The sequence below is a fragment of the Xenopus laevis genome, chromosome 6L, assembly GCF_017654675.1.
Source record: "Xenopus laevis strain J_2021 chromosome 6L, Xenopus_laevis_v10.1, whole genome shotgun sequence".
Taxonomy (NCBI): Eukaryota; Metazoa; Chordata; class Amphibia; order Anura; family Pipidae; genus Xenopus; species Xenopus laevis.
This window is the reverse complement of record NC_054381.1, coordinates 93,545,125-93,571,795: the sequence shown is the minus strand read 5'-3', so window position 1 is coordinate 93,571,795 and position 26,671 is coordinate 93,545,125. Positions and strand designations below refer to the sequence as shown.

The window sequence follows — 26,671 nt, the reverse complement described above, 5'->3', positions numbered from 1 at the left end:
AGCCTACTAACCTAATCAATACATTCCCTGCTGCACCCTTTAATCCATAATAGAGCAACCTAAATCCTGTAAAAATGCAATCCCCAAGGCAGGTGGGCAAGGTCAAACGAATAGCTTTAAAAACCACACAAAGACACAAATATATCAATGGGTACTTACTAAACCACTAGGGGACAATCAAATAGTTAAGCAGATCTCTCAAATAGCCTTGATGATATATGAAAGAGAACCCTTACTACCCGAATTCCAAGATAATAAATCTTACCAAAGATAACAAGAGGGGAATGAGTCCTCCCTATCATTAAATGCTAGGGGCTATTTTTTCTAAATTGCCAGTGTAGTAACTCCTGCTTTTTCCATTCATCATTTTTTGTTGATGGTGAAAATGCCTGTTTAAAAGACGTATGGCTAAATTACAACCAAATTAGTTATCAATTTTAGAATGAAAATTGGTCAAAGTAGTGAAATATTACTGACATCCCATTATATCAACTTCAACAATCAATTTTTATTAAAATGTGAATGAGTTCTTCTTTTACTCTGCCCAAAAAAAGCTTTCACCCTCCCAAATGAAATAAAATAATATTGCCAGGTCTGAAGCAATCCAAGTGTTATTTTGGGAAAAAGAATTGATAAATGGTTGGTTCACCTTCCTTTTACATCTTTCCAGCTTTCAAATGGGGGTCAATATTGCTTTGTGAGAAGACTTTTATTATTATTGCTACTTTTTATTCCTTAACTATCAAATCAGTCCCTCTCCTATTTATATTTCAGTCTCTTATTCAAACTACTGCCTGGTTGCTAAGGAATACAAGACCCTACCAACCAGAATGCTGCTGAAATTCTAAAACTGAAGAGCTGCTGAATAAACAGCTAACTACTGTATTTAAAGACCTTAATAGGAAATTGTATTTATTTGTTGTATGTGAGCAACATGGTGATAAAACTTCAGAGAAGTTTCAAGATTCATACTTAAACAAAACCATTATATATTTTGTAAGTGTCCAATAAATTACAGCTGAATAAATATACAATAGAACCCGCATTTTATGTTTTTCAGTGGACCAAGGAAAAATACTGTAAAATCTGGGAAAATGTGAAATTAGGGAAATGTGTTAACGCAACTTTTTCTTCAAACTCGAGTTTTAACAAAACAATATTTGCTGTGCTAGAGGGAATGTCAACAAAAACAATAATTTTTTGCCTAATAAAAGAAAACATACTTCTAAACAACTTTGCAATATATATTCATTAGAAATGTTCTATGGTTTTTAATTAATTGTCTATATATTACATAGTTACATAGTTAAATTGGGTTGAAAAAAGACAAAGTCCATCAAGTTCAACCCCTCCAAATGAAAACCCAGCATCCATACACATACCCCTCCCTACTTTTAATTAAATTCTATATACCCATACCTATACTAACTATAGAGCTTAGTATCACAATAGCCTTTGATATGATGTCTGTCCAAAAAATCATCCAAGCCATTCTTAAAGGCATTAACTGAATCAGCCATCACAACATCACCCGGCAGTGCATTCCACAACCTCACTGTCCTGACTGTGAAGAACCACCTACGTTGCTTCAAATGAAAGTTCTTTTCTTCTAGTCTAAAGAGGTGGCCTCTGGTATGGTGATCCACTTTATGGGTAAAAAGGTCCCCTGCTATTTGTCTATAATGTCCTCTAATGTACTTGTAAAGTGTAATCATGTCCCCTTGCAAGCGCCTTTTTTCCAGAGAAAACAACCCCAACCTTGACAGTCTACCCTCATAATTTAAGTCTTCCATACCTCTAACCAATTTAGTTGCACGTCTCTGCACTCTCTCCAGCTCATTTATATCCCTCTTAAGGACTGGAGCCCAAAACTGCACTGCATACTCCAGATGAGGCCTTACCAGGGACCTATAAAGAGGCATAATTATGTTTTCATCCCTTGAGTTAATGCACTTTTTATGCAAAACAGAACTGTATTTGCTTTAGTAGCCACAGAATGACACTGCCCAGAATTAGACAACGTGTTATCTACAAAGACCCCTAGATCCTTCTCATTTAAGGAAACTCCCAACAAACTGCCATTTAGTGTATAACTTGCATTTACATTATTTTTGCAAATGTGCATAACCTTGCATTTATCAACACTGAACCTCATTTTCCAGTTTGCTGCCCAGTTTTCCAATTTAGACAAATCACTCTGCAAAGTGGCAGCATCCTGCATGGAACCTATAGTTCTGCACAATTTAGTATCATTTGCAAAAATAGAAACAGTACTTTCAATGCCCACCTCCAGGTCATTAATAAACAAGTTGAAAAGCAAGGGACCTAGTACAGAGCCCTGTGGTACTCCACTAACAACACTGGTCCAATTAGAAAATGTTCCATTTACCACCACTCTTTGTAGTCTATATTTTAGCCAGTTCTCTATCCAGGTACAAATACTATGTTCCAGGCCAACATTCCTTAATTTAACCAGTAACCTTTTGTGTGGCACTGTATCAAATGCTTTAGCAAAGTCTAAGTAAATCACATCCACTGCCATCCCAGAATCGAGGTCTCTGCTTACTTTCTCATAAAAAGAAATTAAGTTAGTCTGGCAAGATCTATTACGCATAAAACCATGCTGGCACAAACTCATAGTATTATGATTTGCTATGAAGTCCAGTATCTTATCCTTTATTAACCCTTCGAAAAGCTTAAATATTGCTATTGAAAGGAGTGTTTGTAACATAGCATAGTAAGTTAGGCTGATAAAAGCCACACAGCCATCAAGTTCAATCTTTTAAATCTATATATGTATATATATAACCTTCCTAACTGCAAGTTGATCCAGAGAAAGGCAAACACATTTAAAGCCTCTCCAATTCAAGATGGCAATTGGACCAGTTTCAACTTGTACTATAAGATATCTTCCATACCCCTGTATTCCCTCACTTGCTAAAAAGCCATACAACCCCTTCTTAAAGCTGTCTAATGTATCAGCCTGTACGACTGATTCATGGAGAGAATTCCACATCTTCACAGTTCTCACTATAAAAAATCCCTATAGAATATATAGCTAGAACCTCCTTTCCTCTAATCGGAATGGGTGTCCTCTTGTCAGCTGGAAGAATCTACTGGTAAATAAAGCATTAGAGAGGTTATTGTACAATCCCCATATATATTTATACATAGTTATCATATATTATATATCCCCCTTAAGCGCCTCTTCTCCAGTGTGGACAGCCCCAACTTGGCCAGTCTTTCCTCATAGCTGAGATTTACTATGCCTTTTACCAGCTAAGTTGTCCTTCTCTGGACCCTGACTAATTCAATTAAGTCCTGTTTGAGCGCTAGAGACCAAAACTGCAGTGCATATTCTAAAATTCTAAATGGGGCCTTATCTGCGCTTATTCTGTACAGTGGAAGAATAACCCCTCTTCCCCCTTTTAATACAGCTCAAGACCTTGTTTGCCCTTGAAGCTGCTGACTGGTATTGCTTGTGTAGGGACCCACAGGGTTAATATGCCCTTATGGCTTTAATTGCCTACTCTCCCTCCTTTTACCTAGCTGCTGTATACAAGCCCATGTACAAGCCCATGATTACTTTCATCTGTCCAGTTATTGGCCAAGAGGTCTGATGACCACATCCTGTCACACTCTAATATAGTGCATGGAAAGGGGTGGCTCTTTCTCTTTGGCTTCTGGTGTCCTTTCCAGCTGGATGTGCCCATTGAGCCTGGGTACACCAAGGCCCAGTAAAGCCATTGCCCTATCGGGGAGCAGGGAAACCTATGAACGAGGTTAGCTAGAAACAGGATTAGATCTGTGATAGTCTCTCTAGGAGAGTGAGATAGAGAGTACAGATAGTAAGAGCAGCTTTGTGCTCCATCGGGATTGTAGCAGGGAGTAGCTTCCCAATGCTCCTAGCCTTTAGTGAAGGGACCACAGGTGATAGTGTCCTTACTCCGCTGGGTGGGATCCAGACAACTTTCAAGGTACATCTGCCTGAAGGAATTCCCTTACTACTTGACTACATCCTTATGGGAGTCACATTCCTCAGCTGTCTCATCCACTTGTCCTAGTCTATGATCTTATATCTGCCTATACCTTATTTGACTGTAAGTAAACCTGTGGGATATTTGTCTTGAACAAATAAATTGTTACTCCTTTGTTTTCACCACAAGAACCGCCTGGCATCCATTATTTCCTATTTTATTGCACAGTAGCCTGTGGTAGTTGTAGTTACACTACACTACACCTGAAATCTTCCATTTAGTGAAGGCCCTAGCCTTAATTGTTTGAGTCACATGTAACCCATGCTCTAAGCACTAGCTGGACATTAACTACTTTTGGTCTGCCTAGCCCAAGTTAGCTTTACAAATTTATTATTATTATTATTATTATTATTATTATTAATAAAGGACTGCAAGGCCCTTTTCCATTATGGATTTGCCTGGTGCAGTCCCATTAAGGGTATAAGTGACTTGCATATTTTTACATCCCAGGGGCATAACTTTACATTTATCAACATTGAGTCCCTTCTGACACTTAGCTGCCCAGCTTGCCAGTTTCTCTAGATCCTACTGTAAGGATGTCGCATCCTGGATGGAATTAATTGGGCTGCATAGTTTTGTGTCATCTGCAAACACTGATACATTACCTACAATACCCACCCTAAGTCATTAATGAACAAGTTAAATAAAAGTGGACTAGAGTGCGCCAGTCCCCCTGCAAAAAAATCTTCAGAGGGCTGCACACTCCAATCCCCATACTTCCTGTCTCACCTCTGCCCTACCCAAGTTCTGACCGTCCCACGTTCCGCCCTGCCTCCACCCACTCCTGCCCGACTTACTTCCCCCTTCCTCGCCGGTAAGAGAGAGCGGCTGGGGAGGTGGTTTATTTTTATCAATTATAGAGGAAGCAGACCCCACAGTTTGGGCCCGGGACTGCAAGGTTTGCTATCTCTATAGTTACGCCACTGCCTATCCTTCATAAAGCCATGCTGATTGCTGCTCATAATGCCATTCACTAGGACAAAATTTTAAATGTGATCCCTTAACAAGCCTTTAAATTATTTGCCCACCACAGATGTCAAATGTACTGTCCTATAATTACAAGGCTGAAATCGTAATTCCTTTTTAATATAGGAATTACGTCAGCTTTCCTTCAATCCAAAGGTACCATACCAGATAAAAGTGAGTCTGAAGAAATCAGAAATAGAGGCTGGTCTAAAACTGAACTAAGCTCTCTTAAGGTGGCCATACACGGGCAGATAAAAGCTGCCGACAGACCGAGTCGGCAGCTTATTGGCCCGTGTATGGGGCCCCCCGACGGGCTTCCCCGATCGAGATCTGGCCGAAAGTTGGCCAGATCTCGATCGGAAGGGACTAAAAATCCCGTCGGATCGCGGCCGCATCTGTTCGTTGATGCGGTCCCGCGATCCGACCGCCCGTTAGACATCGTTAGGATCCGATCGTTGGGCCCTAGGGCCCGATATTGGGGTGGGCATATCGGAGGGAGATCCGCTCGTTTGGCGACATCGCCAAATGAGCGGATCTCTCCATTTATGGCCACCTTTAGAACCCAAAGTGTGTATTCCATCTGGCCCTGGCTCCATGTTCACTTTCATTTTTAGTAAAGCTTTTTGAATCATATCCTTAGTCAGCCACTGACAAGTCTGAGCTGAGCCAACAGTGCAGCTAAGAGGCGGTTCTGGGAACGTTGACTGCTCTATTATATACACTGAAGAAAAGAACTGATTTAGCACATTTGCCTTTTCTGTGTCTGTTACAACCATACTGGTACCATTATTTAAAAGAGCCACACTCGCAACCATCTTTTTACTATTAATATACTTAATTTACTTAAAAAACGTAAAAAAAAACCTCACATTTATCACATCCACAAATTTTACTCATTTATCAAAAAATCAGCTTGAAAAAGTCAATGCGAAAAAACTTTGCAACAAAATCATGTGTTAATTCAAATATTTCAACTCGTATTTACTGGATTATCGGACGGAAACCATCGAGGATCACAATGTCAAGAGACATGTCAGGGACATCTGCCATTGACTCCCACGTGACCTCAACAGAGTATTTTTGGGTTAGCAGCTTTGGGGTAAAATAAAAATTTAAGTTTTTCCCCTTTAAAAACTCAAACAGAAAAATTTGAAGTTTAATAAATAGGCCCCTAAGACTGTTGCAATATTGTTTAAAAAGTAACAACCAGAATTTAGGCAAATGCTGTTTCAATAGCAATTTTTTTACAAATAACCTTAAAAGCTCATATTTATTGGATTATCGGATTGAAAGCAGCGAGCATCAAGATATCGAGAAACATCTTCAGGGACATCAGCCGTTGATTTCTACATGACCTCGATGTGTTTAAACTGGAGTATTTTCAGATTCAGATTCTTAACAGCTCTGGGGTATAATAAATCTCTAAAAATTTGAGGTTTTTTTTTCCTAGAAATAAGGCCCCTAACAGTTATGAAACATTGCTTAAAAAGTAACCAGGAGTTAGATAAATGTGGCTTTCAGTAGCAATTGTTTTGACAAATAACTTTAAAAAGCACTAACATTTTTTTTAATAAATTAATACATTTATATTGGAATGTTGCTTGTAATTATGTTTTCTTTTATTAGGCAAATTCCTCTTTTTGGGTTATATGTTGACGAGGGTTAAGCATTGTAGCATTTATGTTACACTATGGGACAACATGTGCAAGGCCTCTCTGCACAACTTAAAGCTATAATTGATTTGTACATGGCTGTATAAGGGCCAGACTAATTGGGCTATTTAAAGTTGATGCGGGAAAAGTCTTGACAAAATCATGCAACAATTTAATCGTATGACTTTTTCTAATTTGACGCTTGAATCATACGACTTGTTGCCCGAAAATCTTGACTTTTTCAGATTATCCTACAGAAACCAGTGCACGATGTCAAGAAACATCTTCAAATTGTAAAAGGGACATCTGCCATTGACTCCTGCATGACGTCATCAGGTTTTAGCTGGAGTATTTTTGGATTCTGATTTTTAGCAGCTTTGGGGTATAATAAATGTCTAAAAATGTTTTTTTCCCTCTAAAAATAGGCCCCTTAATTTAGATTATTTTAATCCATAGATGAATGTCTAAAAATGTTTTTTTCCCTCTAAAAATAGGCCCCTTAATTTAGATTATTTTAATCCATAGATGATTATAGGGTCACTTTAATTACTTAAATAAAAAATAACAATAAAAGTCCTCTAGTTAAAAATATCTTGTTGAGCATGTGGGTCACTTTTCATGGTTTGTAGAGTCTTTAAAAGATTGCTAGTATCATCAAAAAGTGAAAAAAAATTCTTACATTTAGAGGCCTGTTTATTAAAATTTGAATTTGTGAGGTTTTTTCTACTTTAAATAAACTCACTATTTTAAAAAAACTCATTTATTAAAAAATACAATAGTAAAAAATTCGATTGAATACAAAAACTCAAATACAATTTGTCAGATTTATATCCTTAGAAAACTCAAATTTGTGAGTTTACAAGCTCAAAAAATTTATTATATTATAATATATTTTCTAATTTAAAAATGCCTTAAATATTGCCTAGGACAAGTCCCCTTGACTTCTACATGAACTTGCTAGATTTTAGATGCCGAAGTTTTACATTCGAGTTTTTTGTGCTTATTAAATATCAAACTTTTGAGTTTTTGAAAATATGACTCTAATTTGTGAGTTTTTGTGCATAGAAATATGAATCTTGGCAAAATTTTGGATCCGAACTTTGATAAATCACCCTCTTAAAGTTTATATCAGTTGGTTGAGCAGGTAAAAATAAACCATTTAGTGGCAATCAGAAAAGCTTATCTCCTCATTCAGTTCCAGATTTTTCCATGGAGTCAGATGCAATTCACAGAGGAAAACTTACAGTATTTCACTGTTTGTTACATGAAAACTTTACTGAAGTCTATGGTGAAAAACAGAAACTTAATTTGGAAGAATTTTGTTCTTTCTCCTCAAATTGATTCTCGGCTATAAGTTTTCATGTGAAAAAAACATAAAATAACATTTTCTAACTGAGATTAATTTGGCCGATTATTTTATCTGAGATAGGATAGCTTCTCATTCTGTTCTCCTTTAGAGATTTCTGTTTATCTTCCTGTGTAAGAACTAAACCCATTGTATTCAACAAAGCTTATTTTTTATCTGTTGCTTAAACATGAACCTTTTCTCTCCAATTTTATAGCTGCCCGTGTGACTACACCGTAACTTATGTCTAAAACATTATTATTGTTTCTGAAGCAAACATACAAATTTTTTTTTTGGTGCAGGGTAACAGTAATTAAATGCATGTAAAACATTTTCACTTTTTTTGGTTTTACTGTTCTTTAACGTGGCAAAGTCAATCTACATTTTAGTGCCAAGGACACCAGAATCTTGTGAAGAAATGAATTCTCCATATCCACAAATATGAATTTTTTATTTCTAAACCTATTGAATCATTTTGCTCATCTGCCACCATATATGTTTGTTGATCTACCTAACCTCCTTGTTAAAGGCAATAACAATTTGGAAATTTGTTTTCTGAAAAATATATATACCATTCAATTACTCATTTGCCATTCTGAAGAAGGCAGCAGCAATACAGATACCCAAAGACAAATGATTGTGATAATTCATGGTGAAAACAAAGGAACCTTGAGAGGAGCTGCACGTCTGTATTTAGCAAATACATTGCTTTTTTATTTTTGTAAAGCAATGGTAAATAAGCCATTAAAAAGCATGTCATTTACATTGTTACCACATTGGGAGATATATCTCAGAGCCTTAGCATTGTGAAGACGGCATTAAAAATGAATTGTGAACTAAAGAAAAAACCTAATTGCTCTACTGTCAGCAGTAATAAATTAAATCTACTGATGGTAGAATCATAATAGCTGTAATGCTGTTATGGTATTTTCCCAGTTCCAGAGTATCCGGGAACTTTGCATTGTTTTGAGGCAGAGACATGTAGCCGATGAGATGATTGATGAGTAAGTTATCATGAGTTTTCGCAGGGAAGGGTATCATAATAATAAGAATTATGGGCACATCTGTACCTTCCACACTGAAAAAGGAGGGAATATGGTGGTAGGGAATGTAGTAGAATGAGTAAATGAAATAATAATTCAGCCACTATACTTAGAGCATATATTATGAGTATCTGTATAAAGATGTTATACTCCAGAAATACTTAAATAAGGTAAAAATAAATAGATATTATATTGAATATGACAACCCGGTAACTATAAATGTGTAAATAAAATGAAAGAGTGGAAAGCAAATGTGTATAAGGAACATAGCAGTAAAAACTCCCATATGGCTAAAAGATACATACATCAATAAGATAAAGTCAAAATGCATAAGACATGCAGCCATGCAGCATATAACAGATGTACCATAGCATGCAGTATATATCCTCATGTGGTCCTAGTGCCCTGCTGTAGTGCTTCAAGTGGAAGTAAAAAAATGTATTAATCAAGTTAATGTATTCTATATGACTCTTTTGGCTTTGGCATGTATACATGTTATGATGCTTATACATATATGGGACCTGTTATCCAGAATGTATAGGACCTGGATAATGAATCTTATGTCTACTAGAAAATAATGAAACACGATAGGATGGTTTTGCTTTCAATAAGGATTCATTTTATCTCAGTTTGGAACAAGTACAAGATATTGTTTTATTATTACAGAGAAAAAGGAAAGCATTTTTAAACATTTGGATATTAAATGGAGTCTAGAGCTTTCTGGATAACTGCTTTACAGATAACAGATCCCATACCTGTAATAGGTTTGATATTGTGTTAGTGTTCTGAAAGAAGTTTCATTAGGTGATCAGACTGCTCCCACCTTCTTGCAATAGATGCAATTTCCCAAATGATATGTCTTGCCAAATCTATCTATAATTGTTGAGCTCTCAAAAAAAGCTGGAAACAGAGGTTGGTAGCCTTTGCTGCACCTCCCACTAGCAACAGTGCCTGGAGTGGGAACAGGACTCCGACAATGAAGGAGTGGCAGAAATGCTGAAATAGCTCCAATAACAAGGATCAGTTGGTCTCTCTTTTATGGCTCTGTTTTTTACTTTCTCAAATATGGAATGCATCCTGCTAGAAAAAGAAATAGAGAAATAAGAAGCCCATTGCTTCCATCGTATAAAGAATAACTAAGCCTTTTAGTAACAACTGTGTGTCACAGGGCTACCATACTAGCCTAGGGATACAACGTCCTTGTGACAATAAAGAGCTTTTGCCTCTACTGCTGCCAATCAGTTCCATGGAGGCAGCATGACAGATGGAAGCCTCAAATATCATAAGGTTGCAGTACCTCCAGGCTAATAGTAGTCCCATGTTCCAGCTACTGCTATAGAGATCTTTTTTTAACTAAAAGGCTTTATTGGCCATTAGTTTCAATAATTCATCAGGTTACAGCATAATATAAATCTGACAGCTGCAAGGAATAAACAAAACAAACTCGCTATTGTGTAAAGCCAGCAGTAAGCTATTACATATTTACTAAACTACTGTATAGTAAAAGGAATTATTCAATGGCCTGGAATATATACAGGTTCCCTTACTTGCACACCCATTATACAGCAATCTCTGAATTACAGGAAGGCCATCTCCCATTGAGCCCACTGTACTTGTTCCAAACTACAATATAGTTAATCTTATTGTAGGAAAATCAATTAAATATTTTTTTATTGGTGATCCAGTTGATTAAAATATCTCTTATCTAGAAATCTCCAGCTCCTGAGCATTCTAGTTAACAGGTCCCAGACCTGTATTACATATGTTTTTAAAGCAGTGGGTGTACAGATTATTCAGTTAACAGCAAACCACAACATAAGACTCCAATCACTTGCAAGTGGAAAGCAGATTTAAAAAAAAAAAAACATGACCTGCAAAGTTAGGACAACCTTTTCTAGTGATATAGTGATATATGGGCCAGATATTCCAGTTATTTCCATAGAGCCAGATGCAATTCAATGAGAAAAAAAAAGGCATTTCACTGTTTATCACATGAAAACTCAATTGGAAAAAAAAAATGAATTAGGGGAAAAGTTTTTTCTCCTCAAATTGAATCTTGCCTATAAGTTTTCATGAGCTGTGATAAAGCATACAATAATATAATATAAAAAATAATATAAAATTCACTAAAAGGAGAATTTTCCCTTTAGAAGGCTTTGCCACACTTTGCACCACTTCGTCAGACATTAATTCGCAGCAGATACGCTAATTCGTCAAAATGCAAAGTTGCATAGCAGCCGAACGCTGGCAAAGTTTCGCTAGCATAAATTCGTCAGCGCAAGCATTTCATAGTGAACTTTTGCTAACGTTCATTTCTACCTACCAAAACTTCTTTAGTACAGTTATGCTTAGGTCAATTTGAATAGGTCGGGTACAGATGTCTTTATTGAAATCCAAATGCTTGAATTATTATTTAAAATGTCCAAGGAAGCAAAATAAAGTCCTAGACATGAGCCTAAAACTAATGTGGCATGTCCCTCAAATGGTTAAAAAAATATTAAAACAAAAATATTTAACAGTTAAAACTTTAAAACACAATCCCACTTTAAAATACGAAAAAACGCCAGCGTTTTTTTAAAATTTTTATAACTTTTCAGCATACATGATATGAAACTTCCTAGTGATGTACTCTTTCGCTAGCGAATTGTCCTCTACGCCTGTTATTTTACTAATACAATTAGATGTCCCTGCGGATTTCTGAAAAAGTATTGCTAGCGTCGGCCACTTCGCCCTTTAGTTATCTCGTTGATTTGAATCGGGGCGCAATATATCAATGATTTAAATCAATGGGTCAGATTTAAATCAATGAAAACATTTTATTTTATGGTTTACTAAGTAAAAATGTATGATCAAGACTGAGATTAAGATTTGAGATTGAGATTGGAGGAGAAGAAATTTTTCTCCTAGATTTTTTGTTATGATGGTGAGATCTGCTGAGAGTTTCTGTCCAGCCTGATCTATACATTTCATTATTTCAGCTTGGATATGGGTCTCAGGGTATATGTTTATATTTATGTATATATGGGATTCATTTGAATTTGATATTACACTTGCTCCATGTTAGACACATGCCCTTGGCATTACATATATAATTTACGTTTCCAACATAGTTAGTATTTACTGTTTGTACAGTCCTGTGCATTATTTTGATGTACGAGGGAACTCAGCAACATTATTCTGTCAGTAGATGGAACTGGGGCTGGGATACATGACCCTGCTCGATGTCTGACTAATGATTCACAATTTACCCTTTGTGCTAAATTTTTAAAATGTGTTTGTGGTTTTGTCTGAGGTTAGTTATTATATATACATTTTTTGCAGAACTAAGATGTTTGTATATATTGCTTAGGTTGTAGCTCCTTAATAGGTTTTTGTCATTTTCTTTGATATTTATTATATACTAGTATATAGTATATTTAGTATATATATGCCCATGGGAAGCTCCCACTTATATTAAGGACTTTAGTTTCTCAAGGTTAAAGATTATTTGGTGTGCATTATAGAAGTTTGGTAATTTCTTATTTTTACAGCAAGGAGAAATATGGATAATTTACCATTGCAAAAGTGTACTATAGGTATGGAACCTATTATCCAGAATGCTCGGGAGCTTAGATTTTTTCGGAAAATGGATTTTCTGTAATCTGGATCTTCATACCTTAAGTCTACTAGAAAATAATTTAAACATTAAATTAGATGATTTTGCTTCCAATAAGGAGTAATTATATCTTAGTTGGGATCAAGTACAAGGTACTGTTTTATTATTACAGAGAAAACAGAAATACTTTTTACAAATTTGGATTATTTGTTTATAATGGAGCCTAGGGGAGATAACAGATCCTATACCTGTACTAGTAAAAAGATATGAGTATGAAAGGTTTTTGGATAATGCCAGTAGCCCATATTAAGTAAATAGGCTTAGCATTAGCATCTGTCTCCCATAAAACCGTGGGAATTTATTATGATGCTTATGATTCAGTTCAATGGGAGACATGTTCTAACAGTTTATCTCATGGAGAATCATAAAATAAAGGTAAATGTAATTTTTTATTTCTTTATTACAGATTACCTCGAAGTCCAAAATATTCATCTGTTCAAGCAGACCAATGAAAAGAATAAGCGGGAACATCATACTGACAGATATTACAATAACAAACTCATCATACGTCGTGGACAGACTTTTGACATCCAGATAGATTTTAACCGGCCTTACAATCCAGAAAAGGACCAATTTTGGATAGAATATGTTATAGGTATGACCATTACATAAATGTTTATGAACAGCTTTTCAAACCAATATGTTTTTTTTATACTTTCCCCTTATACATCTATTTTCTTTTATTTTACATCTTGACATTTATGCTGTGACTTATGTCTTCCAACTTATTACTTAGCTTACATAAATTTATCAGGGTTGGCCATTATCGAATAGGTTTCCAAATTAATAAGGGAGAGATTGTAGGTGAATGTTTATTTGCTGCTTTGGATATTGCTGATACAAGGGCAGGGTGACTTTTATATATCTGAAACATGTTTTTGCCCTGGAGGGTCCATACCAAATGTACATAAAGTAGAATTTCAACCCAGGAAGACAGAAAACCAAAGAAGAAATGTGAGCCACTCAATTTGTTTTTTATTTCTCAGAAAAATATATACTGCATTTCAGGCTTGGAGAATCAATTAAAGCCAGGCACATTCCAGAAATCAATTCTCTCTGTGGCAAGTGGACCTCAATCCATATCCAAAGTAGCGGACCTTTATGACCTATTTTGCCTCTGAAAATGTGCACTTTATATGAAAACATTTAGTACTTTATTACTGCCAAAATACCTCTGCTAAATAGATATCATGTCATTGATTAGACTAGTCCGGCTTTGCCATTGTGTGCCTATTAGGTTACTTATTTGCTCATTTGATTCCTTCAGCAGTCTGACCTCTGGTAGTTCATAATTTAGTAATGTATTTTATCATAAACCGTTCGCAGAAAAATTACTTTTAGGAAGGTTATTTTTACCTTATCACATGTAGATAAATTGAGATATGTGAGCAGCAGCCTGGAATTAGGTTGGGAAATCTATTCATAAACTCATATTGGTCGTTGAAAAGAAAAATTAAATGTGTTAAATTAAATTATTCAACTGACTAATGCAGGTACCAATTTCTTTCCACCGAGTTAAAGATTTACAATACTATTATCATTGTCTATGGTAGTTCTAATGATAATGATAAGGAAAATGTGTCATTAAATCTACTAATTAAGCTATCTGTCTCTGTTCTGGAGGCTGCATTCTCAAAATGTGCATAAATAATCAAGCTGTTGATGTTCTTCGCGTTAAAAGCATTTTCTTTTGTTCAGCACCTGCATACATCTCACAGACAGGAAAACACACCACAATAAATTTATCAAAGAAAAATGGATGCGCTTTGGCAGGAGAAAATCATTACAAACCACTTACTCATAGGAACACATACAGTTTGCAGCAGCCTTTTATAAATGTGAAGAATTCCTCAGTGCTTATTTCTTTTGATACTTAAAGCAGTTGAATGTAACATTATGCTTTTGGCTAACAGAAATACATAAATGGATTATGGGAATGGAGATGACCTTTAATTTGTAGCAGAACGACTTTGGCTAAACATTCTATGTGGTACAACTGAACGCCTGGACTGGTTGTTAAGTTTCATAGCATACATTTCCAAAATGTTGGTGCTGCATGCCCAGGAGAGCAAATCTGTTGATGGAGGCAAACTGAAGGCCAATCAGTAAGTTAAAAATTAGAGGTGAATTCTTATCTACTGTCCCAGCCTATTTTAGGGTAACCTTTTCTAGAAGCTGAGCGGCCCAGGTTATTTATAAACACATTATTCAAAAAACTGGTTCCCTCTGATTTATTTTACTCATATTTATTATCAGTAAGAGGAAAGCATTATATTATCTACTGTATTTGTAAAAGTATCTCGAGAAAAATTTGTCTCAGTCCTTAAATACAGATTTAGAAGGTTTCTATAATACCCTTCAGAGTAAAAGCAAAGTAAGTCAGTATTATCCTCGGTATAACCTTAATTTAACAAAAATTCATGATCTTACCTTAAACCAATTAGAAGTAAAGAATAGCCACTTATTTAACAAACCTCCTCATTAGGATGGAAACAGTACAGGTACTTCTTGCTCTATATCAGTATTAATATTTAGTATCAATGTTACAAAGTCATCTATCCCTTGACTAGTAACCGGATGCAAACAATTCACCATAGGGAAGTACTGTATGCCCATATGTTTTCCCTGACTGGATACCTGGCTAGCAGCTTCATTGTCCAAGTGCTTGAATCACACACTTCTTCTATTAATAGTTTTCCGATTATGGACAGCTGGGAGTCATTGAGCTATCACAATAGGCATTCATTGCTGCTTGAGAAGGTACATATTTACTCATTAATAGTCTTTCTAGAATATTAAAACAACAATATACATATGTAATGGACTATTCTGGCATCTTGTGGCTTTCACATTCTGCTATTCTGGCACCAACACTTATTTGAGAAATGCGTGCTGAATGGATATACAAAAGAACTCCATGTTTATCAGTGAATGTATCTTATGGACGTCCTTTCCGCACAATTCATCAGAAACTACTGGTAACTAAGAAATAATTCAAAATCTTTGAATCACTAATACTTGATAATGAATTCATAATGCCCCTTCATCACTCACTTGCTTGGGCAGGGACAGGGACTAAGTCACTACCTGGGATCCCTCTGTGCAAGCTGAGGTGGGAAAGAACTGCACCTGGGGCAACACCGGGTCTAGTCATATGCGGGTGAAAAAAAAACATAAATCTGCAAAACATAACATTACTTTATTTATATAACTCTACTAGGATACACTGCACTGTACAATTTTACATGCTGGTTATGAAGATTCATTCACATACACTAATAATTTTATGACATGTAGATGAGAATAATGTAGTGAATTATCAGGGAAGCTCAATCAGCACAAAGTAAGCGAAAAAGAATAATGGTGTATACTGTAACAAAGTGCTGTTCTTTCAAATATCAATCTCAATCTCTCAAATTATCACACAAGTCAGTGTAGGCTGCAGTATATTGCAGATCATTCTTTTTCAGACATCAGTAATTCATTTTGCATGCCCCTCTCATCTTTCTTTCATAGTAATGAGGCAAGGATATATTTATTTTTTTCCACAAATGGTTTCTTTAATCTGATTTATATTGATGTTTTTGTGAGAACAATGTGTACAATTGCATGCACTATTTTTGGACCTCATTGTGTAAGAGCTCATATCAGATTTCTGATAAATGTCCCATTTATTTTCTGCTGGACACACACACAAATACAAACCCAAGCAGGGTTATCAGTTATCATAGGCATACAGTAGATATGTGTATATGGGTGTGTGTGTGTGTGTGTGCACGCGCGCACTCAAAGGGCATTATCTTATTTATTTCATATTCTCTATTTGTATAGTGCTACAATATTCTGCAGGGCTTTACAGGGAGTATACATCTTTTATATATGCACATGCCCCAGAGGAGCTTACAATCTAAAGTCCTTCTCTCATTCACCCCCACTAGGGCCAATTTTATCAGGAGTTAGTTAACCTCCATGTATGGTTTTGGAATGTATTTGGAAACAGGATGCTCAATCATCCTAACATTTTTGCCGTTGTGCAACTCACTAATTCAAGAATCAGATTCTTGCACTGGACTGTAGGGCACCGTTTTGTAACTACAGCAACTACAGTTGTGCAACAGTAACCAACTCATGGAAAACCAGTTTATCAGAATTCAATTATACATGTCATTTGTAACCGATATTTGTGTCAACCTCAAAAACAGAGGTCTTGTTTATCCTGGCATGCCTTGGGCATTAATAGATTTAATTATCAAAATGCACATTTTTTAATTTTAAATCTGTTTTTATTTTCATATCAGACAAACCTCAGGTCTCTATATCTGCAGCGTACAAAGTTTGCTGTAGCCAGCTAATATTGTGCATGCGTTTCACCAAGCCAGTTGATGCACTGAGTTCTGTTTTATCTGTAGCCTCTCCCATGGGAAGGTACTTTCCAGCTTTCATAGTATCATTCACACAGTGAAAAGCTTTATTAATCCATTTATCCTCTCAAGTGTAATCTTACCCTAAGAAATCCAAGTTGCACCACAACACGGTAAACTCAGATAAAGGGATATTCCATGTAAGCATTTTACTTCTCTTAACAGCTATAATCCATTTTCAGAAGTGTCAGGCTGCAGTGTTCCTGCTTTTATAGAATTTAAACACCTAGGGGCAGATTTACTAAGGGTCGAATTTCAAAGTTAAAAAAACTTCGAAATTCGACCCTCGAATTGAAATCCTTTGACTTCGAATATTGAAGTCGAAGGATTTTTAGCGATCGAACGATCGAATAGAAATTGTTCGATTGAACGATTAAATGATTTGAATCGAACGATTCTAACGATTTTTAGCTATCGATCGAAGGATTTCTATTCGATGTGCAAAGACTTAGAAAAGTGCTGTGGAAGGTCCCCATAGGCTAACATTGTACATCGGTAGCTTTAATTTGGCACAGTATGAAGTCTAAGTTTTTTTTAAAGAGACAGTACTTAGATTATCAAATGGTCGAATGTTCAAACGATTTTTACTTCTAATCGAAGACGAAGAAAATTCGAAGTCGTAGCATCCTATTCGATGGTCGAAGTATCCAATACTTCGAAATATCCAATACTTGAAATTCGAACTTTTTTAACTTCGAGAATTCACTTGAGCTTAGTAAATCTGCCCCTTAGTTATAGTGATAACAAATATGCCATGCAGGTGAACTAAAATTTCAAACTGAACAAAAGTCCTTGATGGTGGTAGTAAGCACTGTATACGTTGTATAAAATATAGAATTCCCAACTGTTCCATATCTTTCCTTTTTGTAAAATTTGTCCTGGCATCTCCGTAATGGACTGTTAACAGTCTTCAGACTTTAAATTGTTAGCAGAAAAAAACCACAAAATCTTATTATTCGTGTGCTTCTTTATACCAAAATGTATTATTTGTGCACTTTTTTTCAGAATAGAACATTAGTAATCCCCACATTCTTTGCTGTACACTTACCCACTGCAGGAATGTTTAACATCATGCTATCTTACCTATCATAACACAAGGTAGAAAAGCTCCTGCCTGGAAACATCCCCAAAACAGAGTTGGTGACAACCCTAGTAAATGCAATCTCTCCAGATGATGTTTCATAGTGGTCACTTGAGCTCAATAATTTTCTCTATTTTTACTGTTTTTAAAGCTGTATTAGTTAGCAGAGGGACACATATCAGTGCCTTCTAAATACCTACTATCTATCTTGAATTGAAATGTTTTGTGGAACTGTCACTTGCAGTTAGCTAGAAAGGGACATCATAACCTCACTGATACAGCAGGAATGAGTAACCTTGGGCCTCCAGATGTTCTTTCTGTCCCAACTCTCCTCCAATCTTCCAATCTCAACCACTTGCCCCTCTATCTCCCCACCCAAATGGCCAAATTTCCATCTAATTGGCCCCAATACAGCCTTTTAGGTCACAATCTTCCACTTACTGTATATGTCACTGCCTGCCACCTCCCCAGCTGTGCTGTCAAAATTTGTCTTCAAGAAAGGTGGCAACTATAGAGGCTACTATACCACATGCTAAAATATAATAGTGAAACAATCATAGAAGTGTTTTTTTGAATAAGAAAGTGAAACCTTGAAATCAGGTCAATACACACTTGGGGCCATTTCGTTTAGAAATTGTATTCCTATCATGATAGTATCAGCTGAGCAGTGATAAAATATGGTTCATAGGGCAAACATTTGTGGCAATTTGCCTTTTCTTTTTTAAACATAATGCAACAATTAATTTTACAAGTGGATTTCAGGTTGAATATTATGAACAAATTATTAAATATTAAAATGCAAATTAGATTTCTTTAACCCCACATTTTGCATAGAGGAAGAATTTGATCCACAGAACATGGTAATGCACTGCTATAAATATCTTCCAGTGTCTAACTGTGTGAGTGTCCAGTGCATTCATAGAGCAATGGGTACAGAATGAATATGTGCCTCGAAGCCATAATAGTTTAGCATGAGTCTGGTAGTTTGGAGTTTGCAGGCTGCATTTAAGTTTTTTATCATTAGCAGGAAAATGAGACTCTCTTCTTTAGTTAAGTTTTTCTATAACCAAATGTTTGTTACATTTCTAGGTCGTTACCCACAGCAGAGTAAAGGAACATACATACCTATACCCCTTGTTGATAAACTGGAAGTAGGAAAATGGGGAGCACAAGTTATTCGAAATGAGTACAATTCAGTAAGTGTCACTGTATCATCAGCACCGGATTGCATTGTTGGCAAGTTCCGCATGTATGTCGCGGTCCTTACTCCATATGGAATTTTGCGTACCATCAGAAATTCTGAGACAGACACCTACATTCTCTTCAATCCATGGTGCAAAGGTAGGAGAATAGTTCTGGGATTCTGTACATAGAATTAACCTTTGTAATATATATATCTTATTATTAAATTATATATATATATATATATATATATATATATATATATATGTGTGTGTTTTAGATTTTACAAGAGTGGGTACTTTTTTCTTTTTAACCTGAAAAATCTAATTTTTACTCAAACATAACCTCGAAAACTCAATTTTTTCATGCAAAACACATCTTGAACGTTAATAAATCTGCCCCTTAATGTTTTTCTGTGTTCATAGTCAACCTTTGAACTACAGTTACCAGCAGCTGACAGCCAAGAGGGCAGCACATAGACTTACACTGTTCTGGCAATCAGGCAGTGGTTTGAATGATGGACTGGAATATGAATAGGAAAGGGCCTGAGTAGAAAGACAAGAAATTAAAATAAACACTACAGGTATAGGATCCATTATCCGGAAATGCATTATTATCCAGAAACCTCCTACTTACTGGAAGGCTTTCTCACATAGACCCCATTATAGGGTTAGTTCACACGAGGAGATTCGGGGAGATTATGTCGCCTGGCGACTAATCGCCTCGTCTTCTGATCGACAATCTCCCCGAAGTGCCTCAGCGTGTTTTCCCTTAGGCTAATGAAAAGTCGCCTGCGCTAATGCACACGCGGTGATGCATTTTCACACAGGCAACTTCAGGCAACTATGGAAAACGCATGGAAAGATCCCTTAATCCGGAAAACTCCAGGTTCTGAGAATTCTGGACAACAGGTCCCATACCTGAAATAATAAAATTGTAGCCTCACAGAGCAATAGTTGTTGTTTTTTTGGCTACTGGGGTCAGTGATCCACATTTGAAAGCTGGAAAGATGTAGAAGAGGAAGGCAAATAATTCAAAAGCTAAAAAAAACAAAACAATTAAGACCAATTGAAAAGAAATAGGAATAGGACATTCTATAACATACTAAAAGTAAATATAAAGGTGAACCAACCCTTTAAGCTTACTATTAATATAAAAATAGGATTACAATTGTATTATGTGAAAAATGCTATAAATATGCCATGCAATAAAAAATATTATTGAACTTTCTTCTGCCGGCTGGATGAGGGTAACTTCACATGCATCATTTAGGCAGCACTGTTATGGAACAAGGATAAATTATTTTGTTTTGCTGCCTTTTTCATACTCGGGGCAAATACATTGCAGCATAAACTGGTTGAGACTTATTCCACTAAAATTAAATAAAATAGACAAATATTTTCAGCCACATTTGAGCAATGTTTTGAAAGTTGAAAACCTTTTTATATGACTAATGTTATTAAAGAATGGGCCATGGGCAACACAGAATACCTGGGTCTACAAACTTAGAAAATAACTAGATGTTGAAACACAAGCCCTTTGGCTGTTGTTGAACTACAATTCTGAGCATCTGTCAGCATCTAAAACAGTCTCTAAGCCCCACTCTGCCTTACTGCTGTGACAGTCTCATCTTCCTGTCATACAAATCAATGTAAGAAAAACAGTAATTTGTTTGCACAGGAATAAAAACTGGGTAAATAGATAGCCCATGCAAAATAAAAAAATGTTTCTAATATAGTTAGTTAGCCAAAGATGTAATCTGTAAAGTCTTGAGTGACTGGATATCCTATATAATAGCCAGAACACTACTTCCTGCTTTGCAGCTTCCTTGGTTTCCACTTATTGGTTACCAGGCAGTAACCAATCACTGACTTGAGGGGGGCCACATGGGTCATAACTGTTTGCTTTTGAATCGGAGCTGTAAGCTAAGGATCAGTTGCAAATTCACAGAACAGTTATGTCCCATGTGGCCCCCCTTCAAGTCACTGACTAACTAAAGCTGGCCATAGACGCAACGATCCAATAGTATGAATCATCGTACGATCGGACTTCCGCATCTCCCGACCTGCCACTAACCATTCAGATCAAATAAAGTAGAAAAGAACAGATCAGCTGATGTTCTGCCCCTGACAGCAATCGTACGGAAGTTAAGTCCAAAAAAAGCTGGTGAAAATCACACGATCGGCAATACATGCAGAGATATTATCGGCAGCCAACAGAAATCTTTTAACCTGCTCGATCGACCAAATGACTGATCTCCACCGGATGAAAAATGTCGGAACTCTCCACACATGGTCCGAAAATCGTATGAATCCTCGATTCGTATAATCAGATCTTTGCGTCTATGGCCAGCTTTAGTTAGTCAGTGAGTTAGTCACATATATGTAGAGGAAGAGTCACATCGCAGGTCTTATGAATGCTGTGAATTGTAATAGCAGAAGACTGACATTTATATATATATATATTGTATACAGTATATTTATGTGCTAAGACGTCTAACTCTCAAACTTGCCTATGCAGGAGTATAGCCAAAGCCAAGACACACATATAAAGATGTTCAAATATGTAAAAACTTTGGTTAATTATGAATAAAGATATATCACAAAAGTACAGGGGTCCTGGATCATGATTTTGCAGAGCACTACCATGTTAGGGAATACAGTAGGAAAGGAAGCCCTTTACTGGGGCGTGCTGGAATGGGTAACCTTTCATCCTCTCTCTGAAAGAAATTTCCATTAAAATGCAATATATAGTAAGATGCAGTTCTGAACAAATTATATATCTAAAATAAGAAATGATTTGCCTGTTTCTATAAATTTGTCTAGAGGATTCTGTTTATATGGACGATGAGAGAGAAATTGAAGAATATGTCATGAATGATATTGGAATCATTTTCCACGGAGAAGTGAACAACATCAAGAAAAGAAGTTGGGAATATGGGCAGGTATGTATTAGTGGATTTTTAGCAGCAATACAAATCCTAGTAAAAGAGGTTCAAATCCTAGTAAAAGAGGTTCTGATGATTATGGATAACAGATCTGTATTGACATGAAGGCTTGTGAACGTGACTATATCAGAAGGAGTGATTAGCCTTAGTTAACTGTTTTATTATATGTCGTATTGCACTTCTGTGTTAAGGCATAGCTTCTAGAATGGGTTTTCTTCCAGTTTCTCATAATCTTTAGCTATAGATAAGGTGTTCTGTTGATTAGCTATGTTTTGTGAGAAAAAAAATTCTGTTAGGCAAGCTGAGTGCAGCAGTAAACCACATAAAATGGAAAACTCAGTTGAAATCTTTCACCGTGTACAAAAAGGAAATGAGCATTGTGTTCACCTCTTCAGCATAAATGCAAGGTGTGCTATACATTATATAAATTAAACAGTTTTTACATTGACTGATTCAGGTCAAGCAGGTATTTGCCAATGGAAAGGTTGTTCTTTTTTATAGGCAAAAATATTCTTAAACAGTGATTATCAGCTTCTTGATAAACCAGTATTAGGTTTTTCCAGTAGATCAGACATTAATAAAAGTTGTATTAATATTATAATAACATCTGTTATATGAAACCTCTTTCCAATGTATTTTTAGTTTGAAGAACAGATCCTAGATGCATGCCTTAACATAATGGACAAAGCTCAACTGGATCTTGCAGGACGTGGAAACCCTGTTAAAATTAGTCGTGTTGGATCTGCAGTGGTATGTGCCTCCAGCATATTGATTTTGAATAATTCACAAATGTTAAGAAGTAGTGGTGAGCCAAATGCGTTGGAGTCAATGGGAAGGTAAAAAGACATTGCAGTTAAGGGGTTTTTAGCTCTGCAATAGAATTTACATTGGCCAACCCAGTTAGAGAACTGTTCTTCATAGATAAAAAAGTCCATTGCTAATTTCTTCCAAAGATTGTATTTGGACAGCCTCTTAGCTAGATGGTATAGTGTATGTGTCTGTGACTTTAACACTGGGAGTAATACAGAGGGTGCTGTGCTGCACTGCACCTTCAGTAGTTTCTTATCAGTGCCTGTTCTACTATGTCGCTCTCTCTCTCTCTTGCACAGCAGAGTTGCACCATATGCAGAACACTGACAGGCTGAACAGTGAACACAAGAGACCAAAATCTGTTTCGTATAATATTATCGATTCGTCTATGGCCACCTTTAAGCAATTGCTGGAGCCCGTCAGATCAAAGACATCATAGATAGCTACGAGCATACTTGCTTTCGATTGGCTCCTGCTGCACACAGGGAACTGTGCTTTAGGAGACCTATAGGATTACAGCAGGCTTCCATTATCGGCCCTCCACTATGTAGGCCAGAAAAATTTCTGCCCTTGGTTCCACAGAAGTTGGACAGTACTGACATAGAGGTTAAATATCCATTAACCAAAGGAATATTTAGTATATCAATTTCCTTATGTTGCACCTATTCAATTTCTTACTGCTATATTAACAACTTACTAAGAGTATTCCTATTTAGGCATGTTCTTAACCATATAAGATATGTATGTATGGGTTTAAGTGTTGTATGAATCTTATGACTGCAAGAATATAATAGGCACCTTCATTACCATTGTAAATCACAAATACAATTCAGATCAATTGAGCTGTTATTTAGCTGCCGATGAGAGTCCTGGGTTCCAGGAACCAATCAAACAACTCATTAGCATTAATCCACATGTGTCCTGAGAAAGAAGAAAACAATATGGTTTATCTTTATCTCAGATGACAAGAAGGCAAGATCCTGCTAGAAAACTGCAAGGAGTATGGATGACGCTGATCACTAGAGGGCAATGCAGATGACAAGTTTGCTGCTATATGTGGGGCTAAGCTGTCACAATATTCTGTTAGCATCAAAGAAACCCTGTTACTTATAGGAGTATTATCACTTACAATGGGCATTGATGACAAAATCAGTGGTTTTAGACCACTTTTTAACAGAAAAAGCACAAAACTTAACACAATACAATGCAGAATAGGATATTTAGTGCCATGTTTTATTTCAGTCATTTATAAATGTTATTTTGTTTTTCTAATTAATTGTTAAACTGTCCCTTTTCTGCATTTCAAAATCTTGCTAATTAGTTCTGTGTATTCTTTTTTCCATATCCACATGTATTGTCAGAAAATATCTAGAAACAAGCTACTTTTGTTGAATCAATTTAGAAATCATATGACTTTTTTATGTGAACGTCAAAGGGACGCACCAAATTCATAACTTTTGAATTTAGTTACATGCCAAATCCTCAGACAAATATCCAGCTGAATCTGAAGCATAATTTGCTATTCATATTTAAGAAAAATTCAATCAGCAACCAATCAAATCTTTGTTCTTATTTTCTAACTGTTGAAGTCTAAATCTAATTGCTGATTGGTTGCTCTTGACAACATCACCGGTATACTTCTCTCCACTTAGTATTAGTATTTAGGTACAAATAAGCACTAAGGATTCAGATTAGTCTCATTCCTGCAAAAAGTTTGTCCAGAATATGGATTTGATGCATCCGTAATCAAAGTTAAGTCTGTTTGTATTTTTTTGCATATTTATTTATACGAAACATATGTTCTATATATGTCATAACTCATTTGAATCAGGGTTAAATCACCTGTCAAATTAACATTTCAAGAGAAAAAGTATTGTGTGTAATTAACCTGTAAGGCCCTGAATATACTCTAATTATTGATTAATTATTAAATCACCAGTCACCCACGGCACAAAGTACAATCTAAAACACTATGGGGGGAATGTAATAAAATTTAAAAAGAGCAAAACTTTGCGAATTAAAATTGGCTTGTCGCAATGTAATATTCTTCGTCAGGCTTTTATTGCATTGCAAATTTTATTTGCGCATTGCAAATCTTTAACACCCGCTCTGGAGTTTCGTTAAATATTTTGTCACAAAAAATGGTTTACGATTGCTAAAATGTATTACATACACATGCGAACGTTCCCAAAAGCAGTTTGGTGGCTAACTTTGAAAGGAAGTCATGGAATTCTTAATCAGTCAAAAATACGGTCGATAACGGGTGCAGGCGTCTTTGCAAACGTTATTTGTGATAAGCAATCATATTACATTCCCCCTTATCTGCTCTATTTTGGGTGGAGAAAAACAAAAATATGCATTATCGAATCAAAATGAAGGGCCGAAGTGAGTGAATTGCATTTTTTCCATTGGCAAGAAAAAAACATGTGTCCCCGTCCTAAAAGAAAAATTATTATTTTTTTTTTCCATTAAGCCAAACAACCTGTGCTATCATAAAAGGGGCCCTAAGCAGAATTTTGCAAAATTTCAACATACATACCTGATGATTAAGGATAAGTGTGCAATTCATTAGGTGCAAGTCAGTTGTGCAAGTTAGTTGTGCAAGTAGGTGCAGCAAGCCAAGGGATTCCTAGAAGTAACTCCTTCTCAAGGCAGTCATTTCAGGGTTCTTTTGTGACCTGTACTTTGCATCTTGGACTGCTGTTTTAGCAGGAGGAGCAAGTATAAAGTTCTAGATGCAAGAACATTTGTGTATATTTGTGTGCCCAAATTTGCACTTTTCACTGCTCCTTGGATTTGTATAGAATACTTTATGACTACATTTTCCTTCAGAAATGCTGAACTGCAGGTGAATACTTGTGTTGGGGTTTTATGGTAACTTTTTATCTGCCTTCCTTTGTACGAATATTAAAATAAGAGTTCAGGGGCATGCAATTATAAATTGTGCCAGAAAGCTAAAGAGGAAATGGCTACTTAGCAAAGCTAAACTTTAAGTTGAAAAGGTTTTTAAGAGCCAGGTACTACATGCTTGTCTTCATAACTGGTGATGGGCGAATCTGTCCAGTTTTGCTTCGCCAAAAAATTCACGAAACTGCAAAATATTTGCGAAACTCATTGAAGTCAGTGGGGGTCAGAATAATTTTGACATGCAAGAATTTTTTCGCAAACGCCAATTTTTATACATGTATATGTACAGGTACGGAACTTGTTTTCCAGAATGGTCAGGGCTCTCCATACCTTAAATCTGCTAAAAATGAATATAAAATAAATAAACCCAATAAGATTGTTTTACCTCCAATATGGATTCATTATATCTTATTTAGGATCAAGTACAAAGTACTTTTTCATTACTAAAGAGATAAAGAAAATAATGTATACAAATGTGAATGCTTGGATTAAAATGGAGTCTATGGGCATTCCCATAATTTGGAGCTTTCTGGGTAATATATATACATATACTGTATATATATATATATATATATATACCGGTATTTATTTATTTATATATATATATATATATATATATATATAT

The 26,671-nt window shown here is 35.9% G+C and overlaps 1 protein-coding gene across 1 annotated transcript in view; it reads left to right on the top strand.

Moving 5' to 3' along the window:
* Nucleotides 1-26,671, top strand: part of f13a1.L (coagulation factor XIII, A1 polypeptide L homeolog) — an 88,409-nt gene that overhangs the window by 10,767 nt on the left and 50,971 nt on the right. Inside the window, exons 3-6 of the mRNA XM_041566278.1 lie at nucleotides 13,105-13,293; nucleotides 19,290-19,541; nucleotides 22,208-22,326; nucleotides 22,972-23,079. Of these exons, the coding sequence (XP_041422212.1) occupies nucleotides 13,105-13,293; nucleotides 19,290-19,541; nucleotides 22,208-22,326; nucleotides 22,972-23,079 (668 nt within the window). The remainder of the gene's footprint in view (nucleotides 1-13,104; nucleotides 13,294-19,289; nucleotides 19,542-22,207; nucleotides 22,327-22,971; nucleotides 23,080-26,671) is intronic.